The following is a 13859-nucleotide window of genomic DNA, read 5'->3' on the forward strand; positions in this document are numbered from 1 at the left end:
GGACCAGCCCCAGAGAACGAGCAGAGTCTGAGGCAACCCGGGAGGGGCTGTGTGGAGTGGGCTCAGGCCCCAGTGTCAGACGACTGACCAGTGCCGACCCCGGAGCCTTGGACCGCCCCCTCGGAGGTGCGGCTTTGTCATCTGTCAGTGGGGATCCAGACAGAACTCCCTGGGGGTTGCCGAGGATCCGGCGAGGGGTGGCGCGGATAGCCCTGTAGCTGAAATGCTGTGTTGGAAGCGATCTGGCCTGTCATTAACCAACAAAACCATGTTCCGAAGCTGAGTGACCGAATGGCGCGGCACAGTTGCTCGTGGTATTATTCCCTCCCGTCCTCGGGCAGAGCCCCGTATTCAGCCGCTGTCCCCAGAAACGGGAGGGCTCGTTCAGAAAAGGCCTGGAAGGTAAACGGAGATGCACGTAAATGAATGTGACGTCAAAGACGCTTCCTATCTTCCCCACCCCAGACTACTTTTTTTTTTCGTATTTTTCAGCCCCGTGACATGAAAGTAGGGAGTGATAAGCCAAGAGGACTGACTGGAGAGGCCTCCGGCTGCCCAGAACTGTCCCCTAGCTGTGCCCGGACCTGAGGCTGTCCTGTGCCTTGTAGGATAGTGAGCAGCATCCCCGGTCTCTACCCACTCAATGCCACAGCAGCCCCCCAGCTCCCTGTCGCGACGACCAAAAATGTCTCCAGTTGCCTCTGGGACAGTGTGAAGCCACCCCTGGTTGAGGACCGTTGGACTAGATCCAGACCATTTGAATCATTAAAATGAAACCCACACACTGGGCTTTAGTGGACCGGGCAGGGGACAGCCAGGTGGCAAAGGTTAGGGCTTCCGTTACAAATGGGCTTGTATTCAAAATATTAATTCCAGATACTTAACGGAAACCCATAATACCCCTAAGCGTTTTCCCTGCTCGAAATTAATCTCTAATCCGGGAGGAGAACTTTTTAGAATGACGTTCCGGGTTTGAAATATTTGAAGTGGAACCATAGTACCCGACTCTTACAGCTATAAAATGGTTTCTCTCTGCCAGCTTGAGAGGATTCTATATGGTTTTGGGTCCAACCCACATTGCTTTAAAAGCCACCGCCCCCCAAACTGTTGCAGACACCTGCCTCCACAACCCCATCCTCCGCAATTCCTCAACCGCCACCTGTCAGTTGGCACAGTCTTCTAAGTGACAAGTCGCAATTTCTCTCCTGTGTGGGAGATGCTTCACGTCCCTAGTTGGCCCTTCTCTGAAGCCCCCCAGGGAACCTGGCCCAGGTCAGTGTGCGGCTCAGGTTTCTGCCAAAGGGCAGACTTGGGGGTGAGGGTAGCTCGAGGGGAGAGGGCTTGTCTGGGTTGACAGTGCCACCTTCCCGTGCCCTTGTCCGGCAGGGTGTGGATCCCAGCAGGGTGTGCATCTCAGCTCCCCCAGGCACGACGAGAAGCTAGCACAGGCCCTGGTGCATCCTAGGACTCGACGTGTGGCAGCTATCGATATCATAACTACTCATAATTCATTATTAATTACACCGCACCCAGCAGAAAGTCGGCATAAGGACTGCTACGTTATAGCTGTCACTGCTGCCATCTCTTCTCCTGAGTTGGGTTTCATGTACCTATGTACAGTGTGAGGGCCTCGTCTGGTGAGACTTCTCAGGGTCTTTCCAGCCGAATCATCCTGTCCCAGGATGATTTGGCTGGTGGGAAGGGGGCTAGGCAGGGGTGGAGGGACCTGAGGCCTCAGACTGGAGCTGGGGTCATATGCCGAGCTGCCCCCTCTGCACTCTGTTTTCCCCAAGGACCTCGTCCTGATGAGGAAACAGTCTGAGGTCTGAAGCCACTTGCCCAAGGAGGCTTGCTCTGCGCGAGCAGGTCTGGGGACAGGCCAGGAAGGAATGTCCCTGGTGACCACGTGGCCTCTTCCTGCAGCCGGGCCTGAGCTGTGGGCCCCGCACAGAACAACTGAGTTCGTTGCTTCCTCTCTCTGCCCGGAAGGCGCCCCCCGCCCCCCATCTGCTGGGCCCTGGCAGAGGCGAGGGCTGCGTGGGTGGGAGAGGGAAGTCCTCGCCTCCAGGCTTCGGGGTGGGAGGAAGTGCCGGGGGCGGGGGACTGCCTGGCTCCAAGAGAACTGCTCCAGGACGGGCCCCGGCCAAGGGATCGCCCCAACCCTCACCTTCCGAGGGCCCGAAACAAAAGCTGGCGGCTCCTGGAGACGTGGGAGAAGGCGCCCGCCCGCCGTAACCATCAGGGCAATAACGAATTCAGTACAGAGATCCTGCCTCTTGCTGATTGAATCTGGGTAAAATGAAAAAAAAATCAGTAATGCCTGGCTGGGGTGTGGGCGGGGGGCAGGTAGACAGCATCACATGCTATTTGTCGGGGTACCATTCGGGCAGCTTCTGGAAGGTGCGTTTGGCCGTATCCACTACAGTTTCCAATGTTCGCGCCCTTTGACTCGTCCTGCTGCTAGAGTCTGCCTCACTAACGTGAGCGCCTGGCCCGGGGCTTGGCATGTAATGGGCACACAAAAACCATCGGCCGGACCAACGCGTGCACGAGCCAGGACGTGAGGGTGCAGACGCCGGCACGGTTCATGATGGCCAAACGCCCTGAACGACTCAAGTGGCCATCAGTAGGGGGTGGCGTTAGGGTCTGTCTGCAGTGAGAATGTGACGAGGCTGCTCCAGATGAGTAGCTGGAGCTGCTCTCGCGGGGGAACACGGTCAGATTATACGTCGCGTTACAAATAAAGCTGTAAAGTATGTAGGGTAGGAGCCCATTTTGGTCAGAAAGAAAACTCTGACAGCAGGAACGTATACTGTGTGTGTGCAGAGGGAAAGGTCTAGAAGGATGTTTACGGGAGCAGTGTGGTGGGTGACTGTGAGGGCGGGGAGGGCAGGCAAGGAAGAGGTGGCTTTCGTTTCTCACTTTGTAACTTCTCTACTGCCTTTTAAAAAAAGAAAACAAAAAGCATAGCTTTTATCACTAAAAACTAAAATTAAACAGTCACCATTGGTCTTTTCCCCCTCCCGTGAGGCCCCGGGGGCCAGGGCTGTGTGTGGCCTGGGTGAGGAGGGGTGAGGTGTGTGGAAGAGTGGAGTGTGTTGTTTGGGGGAACCCAGGCGGGGACACCCCAGCCCCTCCTGGGTGACCCGTTTTGTGGGAGGGGGCCAGCCTGGGGGGCAGCCCGACCAGGCAGAAGTCAGGAAACTGGGGTTCCAGCCTGGTTTGGGAGGGGGGGCTCTTGGGCCTCAGTTTTCATAAAATTGCAAAACCTGACAGAGTTTGAACTTCTGGCAAATTGCACAAAGCTGTGCAGTGGCAGAGCGGGTGAGGCCATCCCTGAGTGTCAGCGTGGGTGGCAGAGGAGCCTGAGCCGAGGGCCCGGGGCAGCCCCCGAGCTCAACCCCTGACCTGTGACAGGTTCCTGGAGCACCCCGGGGTGCCACTTGGGGAACAGGAGATGATGTGGATTCATTTAAGCTTAAGTGTAATGTGGAAGCACCATACTTTAATGTACGTTAGAAAAAAAATATTCACATCTAGCATATTTAACCTGTTATTTCAAAGGTGTTTCCTAGGAAATACTAAATTTAGTTGCGTTTTTAAAAAAGTGATTAATTTTAAGGGAAAAAAATAATGTAGGAGATATGCAGACCAGACCAAGGAGAAGAAAGGGAAGCCACGTTTGGTAGCTCTGCTCTGAGACCAGGCGGGCTGGGACGGATGGTCTGGTTCTGGGGTCCGAAACTTAAAAGTGCCCCAACTCACAGCTCTGACGCTCACTGGGAGCGGGGAGCCCCCGGGGCTTTGAAGGAGAGCGCTCAGGCCGAGGCTCGCCACCCCTGCCTGGCACACCTCCGGGCCCCTGGCCAGCCTTGCTTTCCTTCCTCTACGAGAGGCCTTCGCACTGGGCCAGCTGGGCCTGGTGGCTGGGCCTGGAGCCACAGGGCCACCATCCCCAGCCCCATGGGTGGCCCTCAGCACAGCCTCAACCCCTTCCAGCCTCCAGGGAATGCCTTTCTGTGACCCCTGCAGACTCACACTCACAGTCAGGCATGCTGCTCAGGGTCTGTGTGTGTGTGTGTGTGCGCGCGCGCGCATGTGCACGTGTCTGTGTGCATGTGTATGTGTGTGTAGTCTGTGTGTATGTGTGTGTGTGCATGCATGTGTGTTGGGCAAGGGTCTGTTGGAAGACAGTGGGTCACACTTGCACAAGCTGTGGATTTCGCCTGGGGGCTTCCTGGTTGTGTGACCTTGGGCCAGGCCCCTAATGTCTCCAGGCTCCCTCTGTGAAACATGCCGCTGGGCCCTGGCCGGGGTAGCTGAGGAGCCCATGGGTGGATGCGCTTCCGCAGGGGGCCGGCCAGCGATGTGCTCAGGGAGCATGACCGCCATTGCCATGGGGACGACCCATGCTGTGAGTGGCGGGTCCAGCTGCAGCAGCTCCAGGTGAGGAGATGCACAGACAGAGGCAGCTCTGGGCGAGGGTCCACTGAGTGGACCTCAACTCGTTATTCAGACCCCTTTGTGGGGCTCCGGCCCCGAAGGGGAGACCGCAGGCTGCCCGCGGTCTCTGACCCAGGCCACTGCCATTCACTGTGCCTGATTCTAGGCCAGCACCAGGGTAAGTCCTGGAGGTCTGGCCCCTGCCCTCGAGATCAACGAACGACCGTATGATTAATTCATCACCGTGCGTGAGCCAGGAAGCAGCAGGATGCGGACCCAGGGCAGAGAGTACGCAGGCACCAGCTTCCCTGGGGGCGCCAGAGCTGAGCCCCAGGTGCTACTTACTGACTAGGACTGGAGCAGGAGGGGGTGCTGCTCCTGGCAGAGGCCCTGGAACGGAGCGGGACATGTCCCAGTAGGGAAACTGAGGATGGCTGCTGGGTCTGCAGCCTGGGGAGGGCGCGTGCGCGCGTGTGTGCGTGCACGTGTGCATGCGTGCACATGGGCCCCGGGCTTCAGCTGCATCCGGCTGTGAGAACCGTGGGCAGTCGTGGCAGGTTTAACCGGGTTGGAGGGGGAGCAGTGCCATGGGATTTGTGTCTTTACAAGGTTGCTCGGGCTTCTGGCTGGAGAACACTGCGGGAGGCAGGAGTGGAGGCTGGGGGACCTGGAAGGGGTGAGGGGTCCTGGCTGGGGGCAGCTTTGGGCTGAGGAGGAGAGTCAGGGGTGGTGCTGGCTTGCTGGGAGGGTGCGGGGCTCCCCGCCATCCCTGCTGACCAGGGTGGTACCCCTGTCCATCTCCTTCGCGGCTTTGTGGCCAGCGTCAACGGCAGGTGCTCTGCACACTCCTGCTGAGCGGATGACGCATGGGGACTGCAGCAGGAGCCGAGGGAGGCTGAGCAGTCGGTGTGAGACACGATGCACGGGGCCCGGAAAGCACTCTGAGGTCCAGCTTCAAGCCCGGACTTGCCGGCTGCCCCCTGGGTTCCCACATCTGCGAGGATGAGGGCAGAAGTGTGACAAGTGGCCAGAGGACGTGCTCAGAAAGCTCCTCACGCAGTTCAATGCTCCGTCGCCACGTTGAAATTCTTCATTTTTGAACGAGAGGTCTCAGCTTTTCACTTTGTCCTGGGTCCCACGAAATCCGTAGCTGGCCTCACCCGGGCCAGTGAAGCCATCGAGCAGATGGAGAGGGGAATGTGAGGGAGACTCAGTGCCTTCTGCTTGCCCGTCCGAGGACAGACACGGCACAGCCTGGGGTCTGCAGAGACAGCGGTGGGGCGGGTGGGCCCGAATCTGTGAACGCGGGGCAGGAACAGGCACGTTGACACGTATTCACAAAGGCCCCATCTCTAGACGGATCCGTCGGTTGAGCACTTGTGTGCAGACAGGGTGCTGGGAGCCTTTTTGGTGGCATCTGCGAATCAGAGCCTGTATTGTCCCCTCTGTGCAAACAAGGAGAAGACTCAGTGTGTGCGAGGCAGGGCTCTGAGCTCTCCCTTCCACCCCATGGAGCGAAGAACTGAGGGTCTGCCTCGAAGTCCAAGGTCATTCAGAACAAACAGGAAACCTCAGAGGACGAGTAACTGCATGGAATCTATTCTTTTCAGAGTCTGAAACTACGTGAGGTCAAAAAGTCTTTAGATCACGTCAGGGCTGGCACCTAACTGCTGACACCTCCCTCAGATGCTTCTAGAAGTCTCCACATATTGCTGTTCACTGCGTACCAAGTAGTAGACGTCAACACATCTACTCACCACAGAAACCTTGCAGGGTGGGTGGGGTTATCCGCAGTGAACTGACAAGACAATGGAGGCTCAGGGATTTGTGACTTGATCAGAATCAGCAGCCAGACTGAGGCCGGATCCAGGGCTGGTCTGTGTCCCCCGGAAGCTGTGCCCTTAACCTCTCTCCCTCCTACCTGCTCGATAGGGACACCGAGACCATGGGGACCAGAGCCAGCCCATGCTGGGTCATGATGATCTCCTTGGCCCTGCTTCTGAGTAATACCCCACATGAGACGTGGCTGTCTGCCAGCTCACGAGGCTCGTCACCTGTCTGTGACCGAGCTGGGGCTTGGGCATTTAGGGGCTGAGGGAATAAAGGGTACCAGCTTGAAGTTAGAGGCCGAGAGAGAGGGAAGGTCATTCTGGTGCTGAGCCCACAGCTTCTGAGGAATTCGGGGCGGGGACCCTGACCCCCTTCTTGGGTCCATGCCCGCGCCCCCCCCCGCCACGTGGGGAGCTGAATCAGCAGGCTCACTGCTGTGCCACGCCTCCCACTGCTGCTGGGGGGCGGGGTGGCTCCGGCAGGGCTGAGGGACTGGCCGGCACGTCGGAAACGTGAGGTCATTGGAGCTGCTGCCCGGGGTCCTGCCAAGTTTGATGAGCTCGAGGACCTGGGCAGGAGATGGCCTGCTGGACAGCAGTCACCCGAGTCTGGGAGCTTTTCGGTGAAATAAATGGAAAATAACGCCTGAAATAAACAGAAGCTGGCAAAACCACGTACATCATCGTCCCTCCTGTCGTGGCCCCAGCTTTGCTAACCGCTAACGTTGAATGACGCATTCCAGTAGAGGAACACGGTTTTCTAATTGTGATAAGCTATATGTAAAGTTTGTCATCCTAACCACTTTGAAGTTCCGTGGCATTACGTCCATGCTCATTGTGCTGCCATCGTCCCCCTCCATCTCCAGAACTGTCCCCATGAAACACCCACTCCCCATCCCTGCCCCTGGCCCCCAGATTCTACTTCCTGTCTCTATGAATGCGACAGCTCCAGGGACTTCACGTACGTGCACTCATGCAGTATTCGTCCTTTCGTGGCTGGCTTATGTCACTTAATGTGATGACCTCCAGGTTCATCCACGTTGTAGCGTGTGTCAGAATGTCCTTCCTTTTTAAGGCTGAATAATATTCCGCCTTAAAATGTGGGTGAGCCACGTTCGGTTTATCCATCACCTGTCCGTAGACACCTGGGTCATGTCCCCCTTGTGGACGCTGTGACTGACCCTTCTGTGAACAGGAATGCGTCTTGTGTAGTAGGCCGTGCAGAGCACGGCTGGTGTACACAGGTACGCACAATTCTGAGCGCCAAGCGTCCCGATGGTTGGCGTTTTCGGCGCCCAGGTGGAACCGGCACCGGATGAAGTCAGGCTGCCTGTGTCCCAGCCCCACTGCCTAGCCACATCACCTTGGGAGAAGCCCCTGAGCCCAGCTTCGCTTTGCACTTGTGTGCAGTGCAGTCCAGTGGGGTAGACGGGATTGCTGAGGGGTCTCTAAGGGGTAGGCTCCCCAGATGCTGCTGCACCCCCAGCCACATGGGAGCATGTGTCCTCACAGCAACTTGGGACAGGCTGGCGGCCCCTTCTGTCCGAGAGTTATTACGGCAGTGATCGTGACCACGATGGTGCTAGCAGCTGCCAACGACCGGCATTTGCTTTGTGCCCTGCCCTGCGCTGGCACACTCCTGTCATCACTCTCTGGTGACCCCAGGAGGGATGTGTGTGCCGTGTCTGGGGTTGAGGGAGGACTGGGACCTTGCCCCGGGTTTCACACGCATCAGGCGGTGGCTGAGACTTGCAGCAAGGCCTGGGGTTCCTGAGTCAGAGCTCTGCTCAGCCTGGCTGCCCGCTCCTGCCCCAGGAGGCTGAGCCCCCTGGGGCCTCCAGCAAGTGAAAGTGAAGTTCTCGGCACAGTGTGGGGGCCATCACGAAGGTGGCCTGTGGCCCGGACTGTGGGCGGTGCCTGGAGACGGGGCCTGGTGAGGTTTTCTGGCTCTACTACTTCACAGACGGGCCGACCAGGTGGGGGCAGTTCCGGCCGCAAGGTGCTTCCTCCTCTAGGTAGGCGTGAGCAGGAAGAAGGGGGAGGGTGGAGGAGGGGGGAAGGGGCATCTTGGCCCCCCCGGAAGCCTCAGGTTCTGGCTGCAGCCTGGTGGGGGGCTGGGGAGCCCAGGCCCCTGTGCCATGGAGGAGACATGGGGGTGAGGGGCCAGACCCTAGGTGGAGGGCTCCAGGGGTGCTGGTTCCTACGCCCCAGGTCCCACTGCCGGGAGGGAGAGACCGGAAGCACCCCGTTTCACAGGCGAAAGCACTGAGGCTCGGAGGAGGCAGGTGTTCGCCCCAGGTCACACAGCGGGCAATGGGGGGCCGGGAATCGTTCCCAGATGTGCTGACCCCATGGCCACCGGTCTCTGAAGCCTCCCGTTGGCCTGTAAAGTGAGAGAGACGCTCACTGCCACCCGGGCCAGAGGCGCTAGGCCTACCTGCACTTCCATCCAGGCCCCCCCCTGACATCCTGTGTGGCCCCAGCCTCTCAGAGCCCATGGCCTCCGCCCTAACCGAGGTCTGACTGACAGGGCACAGCATACTTCAGAGCGATCCATTACCGTTCATCACGCTCGGGCCCCTCCAAGGGCAGAGGGCAGGTCGGGCCTCCTGAAGCTCAGCGGGATCCAGCCCCCTCCACTGTGGTTTCAGGGGGAGCCCGATCTGGCAGGACGTGAGAGAACGGGACGGCTTTTGAGGGGGGCCATGTCTGAGGGAGCCCCCGTTTGTCTGCCACGACGTTGGATGTGTTTACTGTCTGGCCCCTTGGGGGGTGAGCCCGTGGACAGAGGGGACACAGGAAGGCCTTGTGGGTGGCTGGCTGAGCAAACCGGCCTTTCTGTCCTCAGGTCCAGCTGGGAGCTCCCGGACCTCCAGGAGGGCAAGATCGAGGCCATCAGTGACTCGGACGGCGTGAACTACCCCTGGTACGGCAACACCACAGAGACGTGCACCATCGTGGGTCCCACCAAGAGAGACTCCAAGTTCATCATCAGTATGAACGACAACTTCTACCCCAGCGTCACGTGGGCCGTGCCCGTCAGCGAGAGCAATGTGGCCAAGCTGACCAACATCTACCGGGACCAGAGCTTCACCACGTGGCTGGTGGCCACCAACACCTCGACCAACGACATGATCATTCTGCAGACGCTGCACTGGCGCATGCAGCTCAGCATCGAGGTGAACCCCAACCGGCCACTGGGCCAGCGCGCCCGGCTGCGGGAGCCCATCGCCCAGGACCAGCCCAAAATCCTGAGCAAGAACGAGCCCATCCCGCCCAGCGCCCTGGTCAAGCCCAACGCCAACGACGCGCAGGTCCTCATGTGGCGGCCCACGCACGGGCCGCCGCTGGTGGTCATCCCGCCCAAGCGCCGCTAGCGGCCGGGGCGCCCGCGAGGTCGGACTCGAGGATGGACTCCGCTCCCACGAACCCCACGCGGACGCTAGCCGTTCGCAAAATACAACCTTTCTACCTTCTCCGCGGGGCCCTCACTGTGCGATGCCCCCGCAGGGCCCCCCCCGGGCCCTCTCGGAACCTGCTCCCCCCGGGGCGGGGGGTGGGGGAACCCAGCGAGACAGACCAGCCCCTGTGCGCCCTCCGTTGTCACCGTGGGTCCCCTTTCCTCACAGTTTCAGTCACTTGCAGCAGACTCCCTGACACACTGCTTTTCCAGTCCGTCTGTCTGTCTTTTTTTTTTTTTTAATTTAAACACCTCTTTACGAGGTTCAGGGGCGGGAGGAGGAGCTGATATGGGATTGACCCGCGTCCTTGCCGACTCGCGAGAGCCGGGCCACCCGTGGCAGCTCCCCCTTGTCCTCCGTCACGCGGCCTTATGTAGACTTGCTTTGCCAAACTTTTGCCTTAAGCTAAATTTAAAGGAAAAAAAAAAAAAACCAACCCGAAACAGACAAAGAAAGCAGGATCTCTTTTCTACTGGACTTTTCACCTCCCAGAGGTGAGGGAGGGGGTGGGGTCAGGGATGAGAGAAGGAGCCCCTCGTCCCGTCCCTGTCCCCCGGGGCGGCCTGGGGGAGGGGCAGGGGCACAGTTAGACCTAAAACCAGCTGCTCATTCTTTAGTTTCAGCAGAAACGAAACCACAGACAGATGCTGCCTAAGGAGCCCCTTCCCTCGGCCCAGGTAGAACCCCCGCCCTTCCTGTCGCACCTGCAGAGAAGGGCCGAGGGCTGCTCCTTGCCTCTTGTCCTGGCCGCCTTAACTTGCCATGGTGAGTCTAGGAGAGACGGAGGCGGGTCCTGTGAGTTACGGGTTGAGCCCAGGGAATTTCTGACACCTGTCCTCAGCACCCATCCACACTGATCCCAGACAGCTGGGGGGCCAGCCGCCTTGACTCAGCTTTAGTTCAGAGGTGAGACGAAAGCCCCTCTCCCCCATCCCTCCAGGCTCCTCCTCAGAGGTCCACCTCCCAGGGGCGCTGGGAGAGGGCTGCAGACGGTGCTGGAGGTGGGCGAAGCTATGGAGGGAGCACCCGAGGGTGGAGGGGCCCCCAGAGGATATGCGTTCTTGGACGTGGGGAGGCAGTTGGCACGCCCACCCTACTGCCTGTCCTCAAGGAAGTAAACCAGGGCCCGGGGCTGGGGGACTAAGTGAGCCCCAGGTTGCAAGGTATCAGAGCCACTTTGGAGGCAGGTCTAGGACAGAGTGGCTAGCCCTTGACGGCCACCCTCCTTCAGGTCCTGGGCCCTCTGGAGCCCTAGGCCTCGGTCCTGAGTGACGCCAAGCTTTCTTAGCAACGTCTGCCCTGAAGGCTGCTCGCGGGAGCTGTGGGGGACACCCCACTGAAGCCCCCCTCCTCCAAGCTTGCCAAACCCACAGCTACATCACCTGGGCCCTGCATTTGAATAATAATCAAGCACAGAAAACAGATAAGAAAAATAATCCATTTCTGCTACACATGAGCCAGTTGTAGGAGTCCCAGTGACATGGGAGGGCACGGGTCACCCAGTCCTTGCTCTGCTCCTTCATCCACGTGACATTGTATGTATTCAGGGGTGCTTACCGTCCACTTCGTCTCCCGAGCCCCACTCCTGACAGGAGGCACAGCCATCCTGGGGCAACTGGACTGGAAGCGGCTTTGGGCCGCTGGCCATCGCTGTGGTGCTTGGGAAATCCCTGTCAGGCCTGGGACAGTCCCCCTGGACACTGCCAGTTTCTCTCAGTGTGCGCAGAGGCCCTCGTAGCCTCGAGTGAGGGGAACGACGGGTCCCAGCTCCACCTCGGGCTGGGCTGGCGGGGGAACGGGGTGACGCGCCAGCTGCTGTGGACAGGGCCTGGCCTCCCGATGGAGTGGCCCTTCTCTGCACTCAGGTTTTTCTTGCACTAAAAAGGAGAAAGGGCCCTGGGCTGGGGGTCAGGAGGCCACAGGGCTGGTTCTGGGTCATGGCTGCGGGATTGTTACTGGGGAGGGAGTGGCAGTGGGAACGAACAGTCGGGGAGGGTCCTGAGCCGTCTGGGGGCAGAGTCCCCCAAACGCGTGCTGAGTGTGAGTCAGCCCTCTCTGCGGGGTCAGCACTGTGCCCACGCTCCAGCTGCCTCCGCCTGCGCCTACAGCATGTCTGGCCCCAGCTTCCCTCCCCCCAGGCCCCCTTCTCTGCCCATCCGGCTTTCTGAAGACCCTGGAGAGCTGCAGACCAGGCCAAGGACGCTAGGCTTAGCTTGGGTCTGGTCCCTTGGCCTCCCCCCTCACGTCAGGAGCACAGACCTCAGGCTTTTCGCCTGGGTCCCCGATCCCTCTGGTGTCCCCCTCCCTCGGTGTGGACACACTCCTCCAGCAATAAGGACCGTCTGTGGTCATGGAGAGTACTGTGAAAACAAACCAGTGCACTTACCAGGAGGCACAAGACTCTTGAAGAAAATGTCAAATGAACCTTAAAAAAAAAAAATTCACAAAGAAATAAAATGTAATTTTAAAGGAGGCCTGGCTAGGATCTGGATGTTTCTCAAGTGGTGGTTCATTTTGCGATGGACGGCTCCGTGTTTCTGGCTGTGGGAACGAATGTGTTTGGGGGTCTGGGGGTTCTGGTGCTCAGGGCCCAGGAAGGACCTGGGAGGGGGCAGGCCACTCTGTAGGTGCCTCCTCTGCTGTCCAGAGCCCTGAGACCTCAGTCCCCACACAAAGGGCCCCTGGCTGGTGCCCTTCGTGGAGGAGGCGCAGCAGGTTGGGGGCAGAGCTAGGACCAGGGGTGCAGCTAGGACCGGGGGTGGGCAGCTTGGCTTTTTGGGAGTGAGAAACCCGTATCGAGGGGCTTAGTGTTCAGACTGAGCCCTCACCCACGGACCTGCAGATCTGTATCCTCAAGGACAGATAGCTGCGCGGACAGTGACAATCCGGAGCGTGGCTCTGCACGCTGCCCGCGGTCAGCGGCGGAGGGAAGGGGACGTGTGGGTGCCGAGCACGGGTGCTGCACACTGTCTTCTAACCACTTTCTTAGCAAAGGACGGGCGGTGGGGGCGCCTGGAGGTCCCGGGGTGGGTGTGGGCTCTGAGGGTGGGCCGTGGACTCAAGGCCATTCGCGTGGGTTTGGACGAGGCCCTGAGCCCCTCTGAACCCCACTTACCTTGTGTGGAAAATGGAGTTTCTCCAAGGGCCCTCCTCCTAGCTGACGTGGTGAGGACACTTGGCTTCCAGGTGTTAGCTCACTGAATCCTCACGACAACCCGGGTGTTATCGGGGTCCCCATTTCACAGATGAGGAAACTGAGGGAGAGCGGAAGTTGAGTAGCTGCCCAAGGTTGTGCATCTGGGAAGAGGCAGATGCAGGACTTGAACCCCGGCCCCAGAGCCCCACCTCTTGGCACTGTGTGCTCTCGACCTCAGCATGTCACTGTGGAGTATGCGTTTGGTGCCGAGTCCTGGTGACTATTAATAATAAGGCGCTATGCCTCTGGCTCACTCCATCCTGGGTTCCCTGGGCAGGAAATGCCTTTTGCACCCATCTACCCCGCCCTGCCCCCAGAAGTTGGTAGTTTGTGCAGTCAGTTCTTCTGCTGCCTGCAGTGAGCCTGGCTCATTCCCTTTGAGGAGGGGCTTCCTGGTCAGCTGCAGACCCCAGGATCATCTGCCAGGTTGGGCAGTGGCCTCTTGGCATTGCCACGGAGGACAAGGGGCTCTCACTCGCTCTGGGCATAGGGGATTGGGTTTCTTCTCTGGGTTTTCCACATTGCAGCAACCCAACGGCATTCTGCATCCTGTCTCCTGGGTCTGAGACACCACAGCAGGAAATTGCATAATAGGCTCCACTGGCCGCCCTCCACCCAGATGGCTTATGGGTGGTGCAGTTCACTGTCGTGGTTTGGCTTTCGGTTGCGGAGTCGGCTCCTGCGCTCTGCCCATGAGACCACGGGGTGTGTGTGTACGTGCACGCGTGCGTACAAGCGTGAACGAAGGACGGGTGCAGGCCTAGCCAACAGCCGGAGAAAGCTGAGCTGGATCGTATCAGGATAAAGCCTGAGTTGCTCGGACATTTAAACCTTCACGCAGCCACGCGGCTGAGCGAAGACGCCCGGAGGACAGCCTGCGTTCGGGGGAGCGTTTGGGAGGGGCGCAGGCAGTGAAGGTGGTTCCGAGTA

General features: G+C 59.3%; 2 protein-coding genes across 6 annotated transcripts in view; one reads left to right on the forward strand and one right to left on the reverse strand.

Moving 5' to 3' along the window:
- FAM78A (family with sequence similarity 78 member A) overlaps positions 1 to 10223 on the forward strand; it is a 14567-nt gene extending 4344 nt beyond the window's left edge. The window contains exon 2 of the mRNA XM_011370034.2: positions 9121 to 10223. Coding sequence (XP_011368336.1) covers positions 9121 to 9649 — 529 coding nt within the window. The 3' untranslated portion in view covers positions 9650 to 10223. The remainder of the gene's footprint in view (positions 1 to 9120) is intronic.
- LOC111745592 lies at positions 8 to 13824 on the reverse strand. Of its 5 annotated transcripts, XR_002782718.1 has the most exons (6): positions 12849 to 13824; positions 11993 to 12158; positions 11291 to 11610; positions 10438 to 10504; positions 2168 to 2289; positions 8 to 395 (listed from the first exon to the last, which is right to left on the reverse strand). XR_002782718.1 is itself a non-coding variant. In XM_023536551.1 (3 exons), exons 1-3 carry the CDS (start codon positions 11336 to 11338, stop codon positions 1556 to 1558), a joined length of 849 nt encoding a protein of 282 aa, XP_023392319.1. In that variant the 5' UTR covers positions 11339 to 11880; the 3' UTR covers positions 8 to 1555. The 5 variants fall into 5 exon arrangements, 1 of the variants encoding a protein (XP_023392319.1); XR_002782716.1 differs by lacking the exons at positions 8 to 395; positions 2168 to 2289 and adding an exon at positions 7185 to 7457; XR_002782717.1 differs by lacking the exons at positions 8 to 395; positions 2168 to 2289 and adding an exon at positions 10004 to 10138.
- Positions 13825 to 13859: the final 35 nt, after the last annotated feature.

This window comes from Pteropus vampyrus, unplaced genomic scaffold (assembly GCF_000151845.1).
Source record: "Pteropus vampyrus isolate Shadow unplaced genomic scaffold, Pvam_2.0 Scaffold158, whole genome shotgun sequence".
Taxonomy (NCBI): domain Eukaryota; kingdom Metazoa; phylum Chordata; class Mammalia; order Chiroptera; family Pteropodidae; genus Pteropus; species Pteropus vampyrus.

Coding starts and splice junctions, on each gene's coding strand:
- LOC111745592 (XM_023536551.1), bottom strand. CDS start 11,338: ATGGCTGTGCCTCCTGTCAGGAGTGGGGCTCGGGAGACGAAGTGGACG. Junction 10,505..11,290: donor CTCGGGAGACGAAGTGGACG/GTAAGCACCCCT, acceptor CGTCTCTCCTAG/ACTCACCATGGCAAGTTAAG. Junction 2,290..10,437: donor CCCTCGGCCCTTCTCTGCAG/GTGCGACAGGAA, acceptor CATTTTACCCAG/ATTCAATCAGCAAGAGGCAG.